We start from the raw sequence: 17,538 nt of genomic DNA, 5'->3' as shown, positions 1-17,538 counted from the left end.
GGGTCCCTTTTTTATTTTATTTTATTTTATTTTATAATTTTTTTAGTTAGAGGTAATTTGGTAATAAACATAAAAAATTTAGTAAAAATGACGATTTTAAAATAAATTGAAACTTTGGGTACTATTTTATAGCGAAAAAAAGGTCGGGGACGAAATAAATTTTTGACCTCTACGTTAGGGACCAAAATTGTACTTATCCTTTTAAATATTATACTATGTGTATGAAATTATATTTTTATTATTTTAAATATTATAATAATGATTGTGTGTATATTTCTAGTTCTTATCAATATGTATTAGATAGTTTTAATTTTAAATTTTGAATATATCTAAACTAATTTAGATTGATCAAGTGATCAACTTAGTCGTCCACTTAAATAAGTATTGAGGGTTCAAATTCTGTCTCGTATGTATAGCAACTCATTGCCGGCCAATTGTAGATTCTTAAATGGAATTCAAATTCATGACGGATTAGTCCTTAACTTGTTGAATATCGTAGGAAGCAAAAAAATATCTATACCTAAATTTTATTATATTTTTGTCCCCATTATTAAATTTTTCTGGGTCCGTCACTGTTCACAACTTATGTCATCATCGCTGCTCATCTCGTTACCGTCGTTGTTGAGCCCGTCGCCACCATTCTCCTGCCGAGTTTCTTTTCTCTATGTAAATTTCCCTCTCTCTCTCTCTCTCTCTCTCTTTCTCTCTCTCATTGTGAGTCCGTTAAGTTCTTCTCTTCTTCTTTCACAGACTCATCACTTAGTTGCCTTCACTATGAGCCCGGGCGTTACCGTTGCAGTTTCATCTGAGTCTGTCACCGAATAAAATAGAATTTTTATTCAAGTTAAAAATAGACATGCATGAGATCATTTTTTCATGTAATTTCTGAATTTTCTCATCCAAATTTGATCTATGTGGTTGAGTATTTTAGTATGGGATCATCGTAGTTTTGTTGTGATACTAATGTGATAAAAGTTTCGGTAATTTCATAACTAATATATGAGATAGACCAGATTATTAAAGTAATAAGAGAAATAACATTCAGATTTACACGTAAAATTTATAAGAGGTTATCTCAGGAAAATATATATTTATAACCCAAGTAGAAGATTGTTAGGAAATTATTATTTCTTAATATATTTATGGATAATACATATATTAATTATAATCGTAAATTAAGTAATTTCACATTAAATGACTTATATAACGATGAAATCATTTATTGTCATAAATGTTAAATTAAATAAGTCATTATTACTTTTGATTTGGATAAACGAGATTAAAACCATAGATACTATTTTATTTGAGTTTTAGGGTTGAATGAGTGTCACACTCAAATATAAATAATGACTTTAGAATTTTGGTCTCCAACACATCAAACTCATCTTCGTAGCTCTTTTCTCACAGTAAAATTGTGATTCAGTCCTATAAAAAATATAGAAGATTTTGGTTGACGAAGATCAAAGAACCACAAGAGCCAAGCTCTCTGATCTCAATCATACTCTCGAATAAAGAGACGCTTCTGCGCTCTTAGTTATATTTTTTAATGATTTAACATGGATGATCTTGAGGCTGAGAAATCCTAAAATTTTCAGCTAAAATAAAAATTTTATTCAATCAAATGATAATAAATAATTTTATTGAATTAAATTATATTAATGTGATCATTGGATGATAAAGAATGCATGAAAAATAAATAAATAATATTTTAAGAGTATAGAAATATCAAATTGTCATTTCAATTTACTTTTTTAATCAACGATAATAAATATATTGAATTGATTAAATTTTACAAAAAAATATATACTTAAAATTATTTCATTTCTTCAAAAATCATTTGAACATACAATGGTTCAATGAGAAGTTGACTATTGAGAATTGAATATAATATTTTTAAATTCATATTTTCAATAAAAAAAATGTACTTAATTGTATCCATCCTAAATAATTCTATATTCACTGTTACTTATCCATCTAAATAATCTTAATATAATATTTAATATGATTAATTTTAATTAAATAATCAAATAAATTGAATATAAATATGTCTAATCTAATCGTATAAAAATAGCAGACATATTATATATATTTTGGGAATAAAACATCACTTTAAAATGAGATTATTATTATTAATGACATATAAATATTAAAATTATATTAATACATTAATAGAAATACATTATTATAATAAAAAGTTGCAAGAATTAAAATAACTGAAATTTATTAACTTTAATTAGTTAAATTAGATTAAAATAAGAAAGAGATGATTAATCAGATTAAATAAATTAAAAAAATATTACTGAACAAAGTAAATATCACAATAATTATATTACTAATTGAAAAATAATCTATTTAATCAATTCAAATTTTTATTGAAAATAGAAAACTAAAGATTATCAATGAATAAAAATAAATAGGATATAATACATTAAAGAATAATTTTGGTAGTATAAATAATAAAAATTACATTAATACATTAATTGAAATATATTATTATAATAAAAAATTGCAAGAATTAAAATAACTGAAATTTATTAATTTTAATTAGTTAAATTAGCATAAAATAAGAAAGAGATGATTAATCAGATTAAATAAATTAAAAATATTACTAAACAAAGTAAATATCACAATAATTATATTATTAATTGAAAAATAATCTATTTAATCAATTCAAATTTTTATTGAAAATAGAGAATTAAGGATTATCAATGAATAAAAATAAATAGGATATAATACATTAAAGAATAATTTTGGTAGTATAAATAATAAAATTAAATTATTATATACAATTTTTACTTTTTACCTTATTATGATTGAAGTTAACATTAATGGTAAAAAATTAATTTTAAATAGTCCTAATTTGTATTTTACAACATAATTAAAACACAATTCATAATTTTTTATATTGTGATTAATCAATATTTTTAAATTTTTTGGTTAAATCTTTTGTGTTTTATGATTGATAATTTTTTTTTACAGAACACAAATTTATGATGAGTTATTACAATCATAATTAATTAAAAAATAAAAATATAAAAAATCAAATAAAAGATAAAAAATAGAATAAACAATTATTTTGAAACTAAATTTTTTTTAATTATGCTAGAAATTCTAAAAATTTGTATCTTATTATATAATTAATTTTGTTACTCACTTTAACCTTATTATTCATTTATTGTATCTAAAAAGTATATAATGTCACACTTTATTTTAAAAAAGATGAAACTCTTCAAATACACGGTATAATATATAATTTAAGAACAATAAAATAAAAATATCTAGAATTTTATAATAGTATTTAAAATTTTCAATGACAATAATACAAAGTGTTTAAATAGACCAAATGAATTCAATAGTTATTCTTTGCATATCTTATTTAAATTTGAATCTTAAAATTTACTTTTATCTTTTTTTTCTAATATATATTATTTTTGACAAAAAATAGAAAAAAATTAATTAGACCAAAAAAATATCCGATCAAAAAATTATTATAAGGAGATTTATAATTAGAGAAGAAAAGAATAAATATATTAATAATAATTAAGAAAAAGAAACTAAGCTTGTATTAAAGAATGTTAGAAAAGAAATAATAAAGTTCATATTAATAATAATAATGCTGAGGAATGATGTTGCTGCTTTAGGCTTCTAACCTTCGTCTTTGGCCATCTTTTTTTCTGCTCTTTGCTCCTTTTTTTTTTTAAATTATCAAGTCATAAAAAAATAAAGAACAATTCAAGAAAACAAAAGTAGCAAGATCGAAAACAGTAAGATTAATAGTAACTATACAAATCAAAATACATAGGAGAAAAACAAACTATTATATGATAGAATTAACATGAGTATATTTTATCATTAAATAAACAAAGTTAATGCACAACAAAATTACATGTAAAGAGAAAAAAAAAAAGAAAAAAGAGTTAAAATATCCAAAGTGATAAAAAGATTATTCTATAGAAGACTATAAAATAATGAACATCTAACTAAATTAAACTGTACTTATTATTATTAGAAAGGATAAGAGAGAGCAGTAGAGAAAAAGTTTGTGTGTATTCAAGTTGTGTAAAATGATACAATATAGAAGGATATTTATAAGTGCTAAGAGAATCAAAATAATAAAGACGTAACATCCTATAATAAATATTTAGATATGTTAAATAATACTAATTGATCTAATTGATCCTAATTATACTCTAACAATTATATTCAATTAATTGATATACATAATATTAAATTGTGTGATACTTAAATATCTCAATTAGTTGATATAATTAATCCACCGTAATGAATTGTATTTAATGAGTTAGAAGAAATAAATCAGGAAACATTCTAAGAAACATGCCATGTCAACTTTATCATTAAGTACAAAAATTCGATTTTTATATAATAGAATAAATAGAATAGATAGATATCTCATTATTCGTTATTTTAACTTATCTATTAATTATATATTTTTTTTATATTTACCACTCAATATATTAAAATATAAGAATTACATAGATATTTAATCAAAAGAGCATTTAATTTTTTAAAATATAATAATAGTTTTAATTTCTTTGATTTTTCTTTTTACATGTTTTGTGTGTGTTTTTTTAAATAAAAGACAAGCCTATAGCAAAAATAGGAAGAGATTGTAGTATTTATTGAAGAGGAAAAAAAATATAATTAAAATTCATACATTTAAAATGTGTTTGAACTTTGAAAAATGAAATGAGACATGAGAACCCACAGACACTTGGCTTCAATGAATCTGTTTACATCATTCAACTCAATGTTCTTTAGCTTTCTATTTTCTTCTCTTCTATTTCATATGAATTTATCAATGACAAACATGCATCAAATAGAGTATTTTTTAACTCCATCCTAATCCATATATTATCTTTGCCAAACATGCATCACATAGAGTATTTTTTAACTCCATCCTAATCCATATATTATCCTTGCTAAACAAAATATAAAAGAAAAAAAAGACAGTAAATAAATTAAAGTTATTATTATTTAAAGAGACAGTAAATATATTAGTAAATTAATTAAGATCTAAATGATGAAAAATAACATTAATTTAAAAAAGTTAAATTAAAATTAACTCAAACATTGATATTTAAATTAAAAAAAAATTGATTTTCATATTTTATAAAATATCATACTGGCGGTAATTGTAAATATGACGCTACTTAAAATTAAATAAAATAACACAGATAAAACAAATAAAAAAATAAAAAATAACTTAATCTTGTATAAAATTTACCTATAAAATTCTGTACTAAAAAATGAATTTAATTTTAGTATATTAATAATATAAAATATTTTATATAATCATTCAATTCAATTAGATTTATCTATTTAGGTCATTATTGAAAAATAAATTTAAGATACCAACATACAATTACTTTAAATTAAGCAACAATTATTAATACTATATAAGGATACACTATTCCACTAAAAATGATTGCCATAAGGAATAATTTTCTATTTTTCTATACTAATATTAGAAAGTTTATATAATACTATATAATAATATTATCATTATCAATACTATATGATATCAAAATAAAAGAAAAAATCACCGTACTAATATAATATTATTAATATTATATAAATCGTCTTTGTATTTATTTTTCTGTGCATATATAATATTTAATTAACACATTAAGACATATATAATATTTTGTTAATACATATATAATATAAAGTGATTTACAAATTATTATTAATTCGTATATAATGTATAATTAAATTTAATGAATTCAATTAGAATAAACAATAAATTATTTATTTTATTTCATACTTTATAAATGAATAAATTAATTAACTAATATAACAAATTATAATTAATGTAGTAAATTTAATTAAGTAATATATATTATAATAAATTATATTAATATTTAAATATCTAATCAAATCAATTAGTTGATATAATTAAGTCATAGTAATAAATTGTATTGAATGAGTTAAAATAATTAAATTGAAAAACACTCTCTGAAGTATGTCACGTCATCTCCATCATTAAGTGCAGACATCCGATTTTTATATAATAGAATAAATTAATATTTAAAATAAACATTTTTTTCTTATGAAAAACATGTTTTCGTTATGTGTAAATGAGCTTAGATTGAAGGCACTTCAAGTACCCTCACTACCATCTTTTACCTCTGCAGTCTAGACGAAAGAGGTCGGAGATGGTAATCAGGGAAGCTTAAAATGCCTTCACGTCAACTCCAAGATGGAGGAAAGCTTGAAATGCCTTTGTGTCAACTCCAAGACTGCGGTTATTAGGGATATTCGCAAAAAAAAAAAAATTATAAAAGTACTGAAAAAGGTCGGAGATGATAGTGAAGGTGCTTGAAAAGCCTTCACATCAACTACAAGTCAGCGGTTAGGGTATTCGCAAGAGAAAAAATATTCTATAAAAACACTTTTATTTGAAGAAGATGTGAAAAATAGAATTGAAATTAATGCACTAAAAAATATTGAGAATTTTGAATTTATAGAAAAAAAAGAAAAAACTGGTGAATGAACTAGTTTGGTGCACGACATTCAATTTCAGGGACTAAAATGAGTCACTTAATGCAAAGTGAGGAACTAATTTGGTGCATATATAACGATGACATAATGGATGACACGTGACGAATATTGTTGCGACACATGGCACAAACAAACACGTGGCCAAATAATATTGTGACACGTGGCACAACCATCCATGTCAGCATGCCACATCACTGGTCACCATATCATCATACCATTACGCGTGGCCAAATCATGAAGTAGTACGTGTCACTTACAGTCCACGTCATCATGTCATGTCATCACGTCGTTAATAGAAAATGGTTCAAGGACTAATATGGTGCACTTTTTTTCAATCGCAGGGACGTAATTGGTGCAATTAGAATCTTAAGGACGATTTGAGTGCACGATGTCAATCTCATGACCATTTTGTGGTTTAACTCTCCTTCATCTCTATTACTTGTTGAACACCTTCTTGGTAATCTACTATGAAGCTTTTAAGAGCGTCTCTGTATGCAGAGTCTCTGGTCCTGTACACGCGCTGCAAGCTACAGCTGTATGTTTTCCAGTAAAAGATCCATGGGTTTTGTCAAAATTACCATCTCAAACTCATTGTTCAAATCAATGGCAGAAAGCTACCGAAAACAGTAGTTTCAAATTTGCATGAATAGCAAGAGCAGAGAGTTCTAATGCTGAACGAATAAGCAAGGGATGGCTCATAGTGTATACAAACGACGTCGTTTTTCCTGTTTTAGTTTTCTTTTTCTATAACTTAATATTAGCATGATCATTTATTTTAATATAACAATTTTATTTTAGTTTTTCATTGAGATCCTTTCTCCTTATTGTTGAGGATAAAGATTTATCCATTTTAAGTGTAGTTATATTTTTTCTATAAAGCTAGAATATTAAATATAAATTAAAAAGAAAAAATCTTCTCTAGGTCTTAACCATTTACCCAAATGGACATTGCAGTCCCTAACAATTGTAAAAATACAAATCGATATAATTGTTAGAAAACGCGAGACACAATGTCCATCAGATAAATTGTTAAGGACTGAAAAAGACTTTTACTCAAATTAAAATTAATTTCTTATAAATTCATATAATTCTTAAAATTTTACACTATTGTCCAATTACATATTGTTTTTATATGATTTTTGATAGAGTGAATAATCAAAATACTAATGTAATAAGACATCTATAAAACAAACCTCATAGTGTATACAATAGATAGCAAGGTTCATCAACAATTTAATGGGCATTTTGATAGGAGTATGAAGAGAATAAATAAAGGCCCAATCTATTGCTCTGAATTTCCTTTATAATCATATACTTGTATGTGTAGAAATGGTTGGTACAAAAATACTATCATGATCATAACAGTTCATATTTGCACTGAAATGTCTAAATGGTTAAAACAGAGAGAGAACCCCCAACCTAGACTTAAGAATTGAGCTTTCTATATGAAGGGACAAAACTGGGAACAAAATAATGGCACTTAGTACAGTTCTTACTTAATCTTCAACGTTCTTCTTCTCACATTTACAATTAGTAGCAATACCAAAATGAGGAAGGCAAAAGTAATTGCCAATGGAAGGAACTTCCAGAAAGTGATTTCAGAGGCAGTGCTTGATATGTTGTCCCATCTCTGCTGCATTTAGCAAAGATAAAAAGCAACAAAAAATCAGAAACACGGAAACATGCTCGTCGCAGGAAACAGGCCAACTCACAGTTAGGCCAACTTCATAGCCTAATAAATATATCTTTTGTTACTTATCCTAACTATTTTAATACCTGTAGAGGAAATAGAAGAAAGATCAGACCTTCAACACATACCTCAGTGAACGCCCGCATTGTAGCTTTATGTTGTTTATCGAAAATGGCTCTTGCATACTCGTAAAGCTCTAAGTCCAGGTCATTAAGAGACCGTATCTCTTGGAGAACCTCTTCACTAACTCGAAGACGTGCCTGTAAAATCATAAAAGTCATCGGCAAGGGATAGCACAACACTGCAAGTTAATGGTAGGCTTTGAAATTATCCAACACCCAAGTCAAACAAACAACAAGACTAGGTTTCATGCTTCATTGAAGCAGAATTGTGGAATGATATTCTTTTAGCATTAGATCTATTTATTTACCTCCTTAGTAAAGTTCACCGGAGAAATCCTCTTCAAAGAAGCGATACGCCGGCTTGACTGGGCCTTGCGTAAATTAGAGATGCAGCCTTCATAAGCACCCATGAGCTCTTTAGCAGACATCTGAAATCAATGAAAAATAAGCATGCAATCAAAGATTGGAAGGAAACTATTTGATAAATCCACAACCGGCATAATTGTTGTGGAAACATCTTTACCTTCAACTTTGTTGCTTCACCACTGTCACTTGAAGTAACCTCACTTGCTACTGTCTCTGAGGTACTATTCTGTCTTGCAGGGAGAAATGCTATGAGAGTGCTTCCCTTTATATTTTTTAATGAAAAAGGATTTACCCTCACCCAAACTTTAATAACCAAGTTACATCAAGAAAGAGGTGCTTCTTACCTGATGTTCACTGCTATCAGGATCAGAATCTGAAACTGAACTCTGTTCTGCAGTACATGTACAATGTTAGGTGTCATTGAATTTTGTTTTTATTTTATTTTTAAAGAAAAAATAAAAAATATGGCCAAGACTAAACATAAGATGACAACATCAATATTCTACCAAAGTTCAGTGTAAAACATGATATTAGAATATTAGACAAGCTCACCGATATCATCTGAAAGCATTACATGCACAGGTACATAGCCTTAGCTCTAAATTCTGTACAAATTTTACAGCCCCTTTGTAACCTACGTCAAAGTTTGACCAAAACTGAAGATTGCTTATAATACACTAACCTGTTTTATCAACAAGCTCCAGGCTAGTGTTTGGAGCATTAAGCTGTGATATAACCTGAGCACCAACCACATTTGCAAACATAGTTGCAGATTCTCTGTGCTCTTCAGTAAGACCAACATATAACATATTATTCAATCTCTTCTGCAAGATGTACAAGCACAAGAAACAAATATTGAGAGAAGGAAGAGGGAGAAGCTGAGAACTACATGTTGAAATTATCACAACTTCCAAAGCTTATTTATTACCTTTGCAACCTGTAGCACATATTTGCCAAGAATCTTGTACTTCTGCACACAATGGCGCACTTCGTGTGCTTCTGCCATATAAGAATTGTTTGTCAAACCTGCAACCTGATAGTCGGAGTCAAATGTTTGATATTAATTATAGTCATCGCTACCAAGTAGATTTGACGGAAAAAAAAAAAAAAAGAAAGAAATTCTTGCCAACAAATTCTAGTTGAATCATTATCTGAGAAATCAGCATAACATATCATGGAAATTGCATAAAGTGATGACTTAGAATCCCTATACTCGTAAAGAAATGCAAGCTGAATTACCTGGAATGTGGCTCCGTTATGTACAATATCCCTGGCCGCAGGATGATTGATGTATTCATGTAATGGCATTGCAAAATCTTCCATGTCATAATAATCATTCTTCTCTATTGTATGCTGTCCATTTCTGCGCCTTGCATCTCTCTGTCAATTTAAGGTCCACATAAATCATACATGCAACGCATTGAAATAGAGAACATCACACAGTAAATAATTTACTTTCTCCTTGGCAACTTTGGTGATTTACGTTTCCATCTTCAAAAATAAGCAATTGGTTTAAACACATCTATGTCATAATCATGCCATAAAAAAACAAGTTATCCACCTAAACATAGACTACCTAGCAAGTCCAAGATTACTTTTCACACAAGAACCAGGCTAGATGCATATGCTCTTCAATGCTACTATATCAGCAATATCCATCCTCCTCTAATAAATGCTACTATAGATGGCTTTCCAAATGAAACATGATATACCCTTTCAAAAAGATCTTGCCGCATCCATGGAACTAGATACTTCCATGGCCAGATATCCAGTGTACTAACTGCTTTGGTCTTAGAGCGCAAGCGTAAAGTCATCTGTGTTGCAGATGTCAAGTTGGGATGCACCAAAAATCTAGCTGCAACCTCTATTGAAAATTCATACGTACTAAAGACACGATCTACTGGATCCCTAAGTATGGTCACAACTGAAGTTCTTGCCTTCGGAAGTTTGGATGTTACGCTATAGTCATCATGTGTAACTAATAGCCTGCATTTTGGTTTGCTGCAAATTGACAAACATAAAGAAAACACTAAATAAGTAATCTGTTTTCAGTTTACAGTAAACTTTTGCATGTATAATATGGCTATTCAAGAACAAACTACAACAGTAAGAATATTGTGAACTTAGGGAAGCTGCTACGCTTTACATCTGCATGATACTAAGAACAAGATAGCACCTTGGATCAAAGCGCAACTTATCATAAGAGCGAGGGCATTCCAGAGAGTTAGGATACAATTTTTTCAAGAAACTGCAAAAACACAAAGGTCAACAAACTTGTCAACAGCACAGCTCAAAGTCATTCAGCTGCCTCAATAACTACATCATACAAAACAAAATTTACCAGTGAAAATACGTCCGCCCTCCCGTCCTAGGGACATGGAGGAAGAACAGCAAATCCCCCAGCGTGTGTTTATCCTCCCTGATTTCATTATCAAGTGAAGTGTATGCCCAACTCTTAACAACTCTCTCACAGTGCCCAAAATCACTTGCAAAAGCATCATTCACTAGCACCAAGACAACAAACATAGGAAAAACAATCAAAGTACTATAAGAAGAACCATTCACTAGTACCATAAGAAATGCTCTCATGCGTTCTAAGTTCTAACACCTAAGTACTAAAAAAGAATAATTTAACCACATTTTTTAAATCGTCCACCGTTGATACCTAATAGAAGAATAACCAGCAAAGCACAGAGCTTGAGAGCAGGATCCATGCACGAAATCCCTAATCCTGTAGCCGGCAATAGAAATCAGCCAGCAGAGTAAATATCAGGAAAGAAAAAAGACCAAAAAAACACATAAAACCTAATAATATTAAGAAAAAAACGCAGCATCAATTTCAAGGGATTCGAAAATATGGAAAGGGAAAATGGAGCAGTAGTAGGTGATGGAGTTACCAGTATCGGATTCCGGGATCTCGTGTTCATAAATTCTGCGTTTTTGGGGGGGAAGTCCACAAGATCGAGGAGGACCCACTGGAAAACAAAACCTTGTTGTTGGTCGAGAAAAAAGGAGGCTTTCTTTTCCCGGGAAAAGGAAATTGCAAAAAAAAAAATTATTGGCAGTGAAGTAATGAACAACACAACACAAAACAAAAGAGAATGGAAGGTTCTGTTTTTGTGATGGGTTGAATAGTTAGTTGAGTTGCTGGTTTCTGAGGAGTGTTGTTTTCACTGTTTCAGGCTTGCAGCTACTGCAAGCTACTGCGCAATCTTTCGGGGAATGAAGGGCAAAATGGTAATATTGTTAGGTTGGATTTGGTTTCGGTTTATGTAGCATGTAGGTCCAACGGTTCAACCGATTTTGCATTGGGATTTGGAAACTTATTAATGAGCATTACTACAAAATCACAAAATTAATGGGGTGATTGGTATGGTGTCCAAGTTTGCCTAATTTATTAAAAAGGTTAAAAGTTAATATTTAATTTTAAAATATAAAAATAAATAATTATTAAATATTTAAAATTTATTATGAAAAGTAAATTAAGTAAAATTAGATATTAAATTATAAGCATTATAAAATTTACTAATTAATAGTGTCTGATAGTCTTGTTAAGAATCTTAACAAGATTTTTTCTTATCATTAAAATTAATTATGTAAATCAATTTTGTCTAATAGTTAATTCATTTATTCGTTTAAGTAAACATTAAGATTCGAATCTCATATTATATATGTAATAATTTATTGACAATAATAAATTTTTAAATAAAGTTTAGATTTATAGTAGATTAATCTTTGTCGTGACAAAATAGGAAATACCATGAAAAATTAAATATAAAATAAATATAAAAAATATAGGAAATAATATATATGAATCTATAATTATATATAAATATATAGTGATTAATTTGATAATTGATTTTTGATGGTTACAGAGTATTTTGGTTTCTAATACTACTATTGGAGCATTAATTATTTTTGTTGTTTCAATTAAATATAATAATTAAAATTTCTTTAGAAAAAATGAGAAACAAATTGTTTAACCAAAAATTACACATGAATTTACCACTTGATATAGCTTGAGCACATTATATGTATCTTTTGAGAAAAAATGGAAGATAAACAATTCAATTTAACAACTACTTAAAAAGGAAAAAAAAAAAAAGCATATTTTACAGGATGTGTATAGGTTGGAATACACACATCTCTCACTCTTCTGAGTTGTTACAATTGTTAAATTGGGTTGTCTATCTAAACATTTTCATATTTTCCTATTAACCCTAAATAGCAATGTCTTGACTCTTGACTTCAACCAACTTGCAAAACATATGATTCTTGGTAAGAATATTTAAAGTAGTAGTTGAAACTAATGGAGTATTTTAAAAAGGGAAAAGAAAACTTAGAAAGAAGGTGCCACATAGCTTTTGCCTTTTGATATGCTCATATGGCTTGCATTATCTTGGAATCATGGAATAGACATTGTATTGCAAACTATAGACTATAATAATCACAAAAATAAATGTTGTGAACAAATAAGTAATAATTTGTTTGATAGATAATAGATAAATTAAAATAAAATAAATATAGATAAGACAAATTTTTATTCTATTTGTTTATGAACTTTTTTACAACATGATTGTAAGCTATTATTTTTACACAAACCTGTTAACGAAGTTAGTTTTATTCCTATAAAAGATAAATAAATTACTATTTCTACTCAAAAGTTTTAAAGTGTTGATAAATTTACTTATAGATGAAATTACTTTTTTTATACTTTTATTATATAAAAATCATTTTCATAGTACAAAGCTAATATGTTTCATTTATGAATATATGTGTTAGTTTTATAAAATTTTACAGAAAAAAAATAGTGTACCAAAATGTGAATTGCATGTATGTAAAAAATTATATTCTCAGATAGGATAGTTTATGGGAATAATATTTAAAGTTATGTAGGCCTCGAAAATAAGGAATTTCATATAGTTTTGCTTGCCAAACGAAACAATGCGGGGGCATTTGTATTATTCAAGGAGTAAGCCCCTACATACAATCGTTATATATATATTGTGCATAATTGGAATATGGACCCATGTGTCATGGTGTCTCTGAAAATTTGAAATCCCTCTATCTTGTACCACCTTTAAGTAGTTTATGACTATGAATTGGATACATTCTTCTTAAGACAACTTAGGGGGTAAAAATGGAATAATATTTTTATGTATGAGCTCCATGTGTGATTTATATTACTAACAAAAACTAAGATATGCAATTGTTTTGAAAGATTAGTACCAAACATCATCACAAACTGCTTTGATTGAATAAAATAATGGCTTTTGGAATTCAATTAAAGGAATTGGAGGCACACACGAACTCTCCTTGTTTCAATTTATATACAAGATGGCAACCTCCTTCATAAGACCAAAGATACTTAAATATCTCATTGAAACTGATTTGGAAGCATCTAGAATTCTAGATGGTTAAGGCGGCATGTCCCTGAAAGGAACTCCTCCGAAAGCTCTTCCTGCGTATTCCCCTTAACAACACATAAAACACAGCAGTCAATATCGTATTCTGAGCCGATATATCATTCATTCACCATTGGCCAGGTGTAGGTCCTACACCAGTCGTGAACGAATGGTATGTTGACATAGTACATAAATACGTTCAATAACACTCTTCTGGAGGAAATGGTGACAATTACTTCAAAATAAAAAGGAACATGATTGTTATTTTTACCTGTATTAGAAAGGCCATTTCAATAACTAGATGATTGAAATATCCAAAGACAAGACTTACAACACCTCTTGCAATAGTTAACAATCCAATATCAACCCCAAGCTGAAAATAGATGTCATCATTTCAACATCAGCATTCATTCAAATCATTGTAAGATGATTGAGAGTTTAACATGTGATGCATGCATCCCACAAAAGTTCCAATCATTCACTTCCTTTCAACTTATTTTAAGGTTTTCTTCAAGGACCACATAAATGTAAAGAAAGAAAAAAAAACTTTTTAATACCCTAAATATTTATCTTCATTCTCTTGGTCTAATTATTAGTTCAAAATTTACCTACAAATAGTTCTTCCCTTGGAAATAGTTAATTTCCAATGCTTGACCAATTAAGCATGCCTTCTTTCGCACACTTTGTTTTACTATCCATGAACCCTGAAACATTATTTGTGACGCATTCAACATTTCAAATAACACGCAAAGGAGAAGAAAACATAAGTTTTGGCTGTGGATGAAAAATTATAATCACTGGGATCAGAGATTCTAATATATATAGAACCAGTGATGACTTCAACCAACCTTGGATATGTATGGTATGAGTTTAAATCTTGAATTTCGGTAGGTATCATCACCCTTCATAAAACTCTCAAGCAAAGGGGTATCTTCCACAGGTGTAGTCATCATGTAATATAGTGCTAGATTATATGTAGTTGCACCTGGAACATGGTCCATATAAACATCAAATTAGTGTTAATTATGTCACGTTTTAAGTAAGAACTACATAAACAGATGAATATTAACCAACCTGAATGTTTAAAATGAAGAAGAACTCGGGCCCACCCTTTGCTGCATTTTTCTGTATCATCAGCTGATTTTTCTCAGTCAATATGTTAATCATAAGTTGAAAATGCATTGCCTGAAAATTATCAACATTTGGAACCAAAAATCATTAGAAAAATAACGAACCTGCACAATGCTCTCTGGTCAGCCACCAAGATCATCTTCTCTTTTATCAGATCTCACCCAGTTTGCAGCAACCATTTGCATCAAGGTTCCCTTTGCCTTAACCTAGTAATTGATTACCCCAATAAAGGAATAAATTTGTACAAACAAATTAAGTCATAACTGATTGGCACATGAAATGATACAAATGCACTAAAAGAATGGAATAAAACGGAACATTCACAAGCAGCAGTGGATCCATTGTGAATGATATAATTAAAGTACTTTTTTTATTTCCTTTTTGTCCCTAGAATTATTTATCTAAGTGAAATGAACATTTTTCACTTATACCTTCTGGCGATCTTCGAGGTAATTTGCCCCACGAATCAGGAAAGTGGAAGGATCTGGTTCTGCCCAGCTGCAAGGTAATTTACAAGAGGAATCTTTTGGAAGAGTTGATCCATAAGAGCATAAGGTACTTTCTTCTCTGACCATTTCGTGTAAGTCCACATAACCCTTCTTCTAAACTGCATTGTATGGTGCCTAACATTGTTAGCTATAGAAGAATAAAATCATGGATAATCTTGATATGACATACATATTATGTTAATCACCTGCAAGATCATGCAATTTTTTCACAAAATTAGCAGCTGTTGACAACTTAAGTTGACGGAAGTCTTGAAACGATCAAATCCATAGGAGGAAAATGCCAAGTTTAGTGTAGTTCTCCAATTAAAAGTACAAGAAGACAAGCGCACTACATGCATTATAAGGGTTATAGACTTATAGCTAAAATATGCCAAAGGACAGAATGACTTGAGAGTGTTGGTGAATATACTTATTGTAAGCCATTTGATGAGTCATAAAAAGGAACATGCTAAATTTCTAGACTATAATATCAAACAGCTTTTTACCGGAGACTTCTTGTGACTACAATCAGGCATCCATCCTTTTCCAACTCGTCACTGTCTGATGGTTCTGGAACATCAAAATACTCATCATCAGCATCATTTAGGCTAACAAGGGTTGCATGCTCAGATTGTGTTTGATGTACTACTCCATCTGAGCTATGTCGGGCATTCTCATCTACCACCTGCCTTTGACTGTCAGAGTTGACATCTCCTTCCTTCAGACTAAGCCCAATGCTTCTTGTCAACTCTCCAGATGAACTCAGATGAACGACAATAGTTATGTGAGTATGTCCATGGTTATACACATTTTCTTATAAAAAAAATCCATCATACTAATTATAGCTAATTGGATTGAACAATGTCATTGTGACTGATCATAACTAAATCTAGACAAAAATGCTTTTCAGTGGATGAGGTTCACTCTACTTACTGGACAAATCCCCAATTTAACTTTTGTTTTTGCATTCTTTAGACCCTATACCAGGAATCAGACTAATATGGCTGCCTAACATCGAAGATCTTGGCATTCACTCAACCAACCCAATGCTGGTGGATCTACTTGGTCTAGATAGCTTTTTAAAAAAATGAAAATGTGAAGAAGTTATCTTTAATTGATTGTTGTGATTGGAAGTGCTGACTTGCTGTAAAGGGTGAACATGAAAAACACCTGAAGGAAGAAAAATAAAAATTGGTGAAAACAATGAAGGATGGTGAAAAATGAGATCAGAGTAAAAAAATTATGATAATGATAAGGAAAGGAAGTTACTTTTCTATTAATGGCTTCTCTGCCATTATCAAGGACCCGAATGGTGGAGTCAAGAACAGCACTTCTGAGAGGAAGAAGCTGATGGTTGTTGTTGTTGCGAGAAAGTGAAAGAAGGTACTTGTAACTTCGAAGATGGTGACCCTTTGGCACGAAGTAATGCTTTCTCGAGAACTGAAGCCCCACACGGTTGGATTGTATGAGGTATAACCACCCTTCCATCATCATTGGTTTTGTTCCACCATCATCAACACTTGCAGTTGCAGTTTCTCTGCTACCCATTTTGTCGAACACCTTGAGTTCAAGAAGCGAAAACGATTGCACCAACACCAACCACCACCTTAAAATTTCGTAGGTGGTTGTGTTTTGCGTTGAAGATGGAAGGATTTAACGGTGTATTTGCGAAATAAATATTTTTCAGGATAAAAAGAAATTAAAGAAACACTAAATGAATCAATAACTAAATTCTACCTTTATTTTCGATCTGTCTTACAATTTTAACTCGCACATATATTCTAAGGACATGTTCGAAATTAAAAAAAAAAAAA

At 29.3% G+C, this 17,538-nt stretch overlaps 1 protein-coding gene and 1 pseudogene across 3 annotated transcripts; both read right to left on the bottom strand.

Moving 5' to 3' along the window:
* Nucleotides 1–7,779: 7,779 nt before the first annotated feature.
* LOC107462067 (protein-tyrosine sulfotransferase) lies at nt 7,780–11,970 on the bottom strand. Of its 3 annotated transcripts, none has more exons than XM_052256299.1 (13): nt 11,598–11,970; nt 11,366–11,431; nt 11,042–11,204; nt 10,877–10,948; nt 10,413–10,701; nt 9,940–10,080; nt 9,629–9,733; nt 9,383–9,524; nt 9,045–9,091; nt 8,858–8,926; nt 8,643–8,762; nt 8,328–8,472; nt 7,780–8,155 (listed from the first exon to the last, which is right to left on the bottom strand). In XM_052256299.1, exons 2-13 carry the CDS (start codon nt 11,412–11,414, stop codon nt 8,121–8,123), a joined length of 1,377 nt encoding a protein of 458 aa, XP_052112259.1. In that variant the 5' UTR covers nt 11,415–11,431; nt 11,598–11,970; the 3' UTR covers nt 7,780–8,120. The 3 variants fall into 3 exon arrangements, with proteins under 3 accessions (XP_052112259.1, XP_052112258.1, XP_015936116.1); XM_052256298.1 differs by having other exon boundaries at nt 7,780–8,152; nt 8,341–8,472; XM_016080630.3 differs by having other exon boundaries at nt 8,341–8,472; nt 11,598–11,967.
* A 1,789-nt stretch (nt 11,971–13,759) lies between these two features.
* On the bottom strand, nt 13,760–17,272 carry LOC127744110 (protein ENHANCED DISEASE RESISTANCE 2-like; annotated as a pseudogene).
* Between the last annotated feature and the right edge of the window lie 266 nt (nt 17,273–17,538).

The sequence above is a fragment of the Arachis duranensis genome, unplaced genomic scaffold, assembly GCF_000817695.3.
Source record: "Arachis duranensis cultivar V14167 unplaced genomic scaffold, aradu.V14167.gnm2.J7QH unplaced_Scaffold_232525, whole genome shotgun sequence".
NCBI lineage: Eukaryota > Viridiplantae > Streptophyta > Magnoliopsida > Fabales > Fabaceae > Arachis > Arachis duranensis.
The sequence above is the reverse complement of the archived record's forward strand: the minus strand, read 5'-3'. Positions and strand labels throughout refer to the sequence as shown.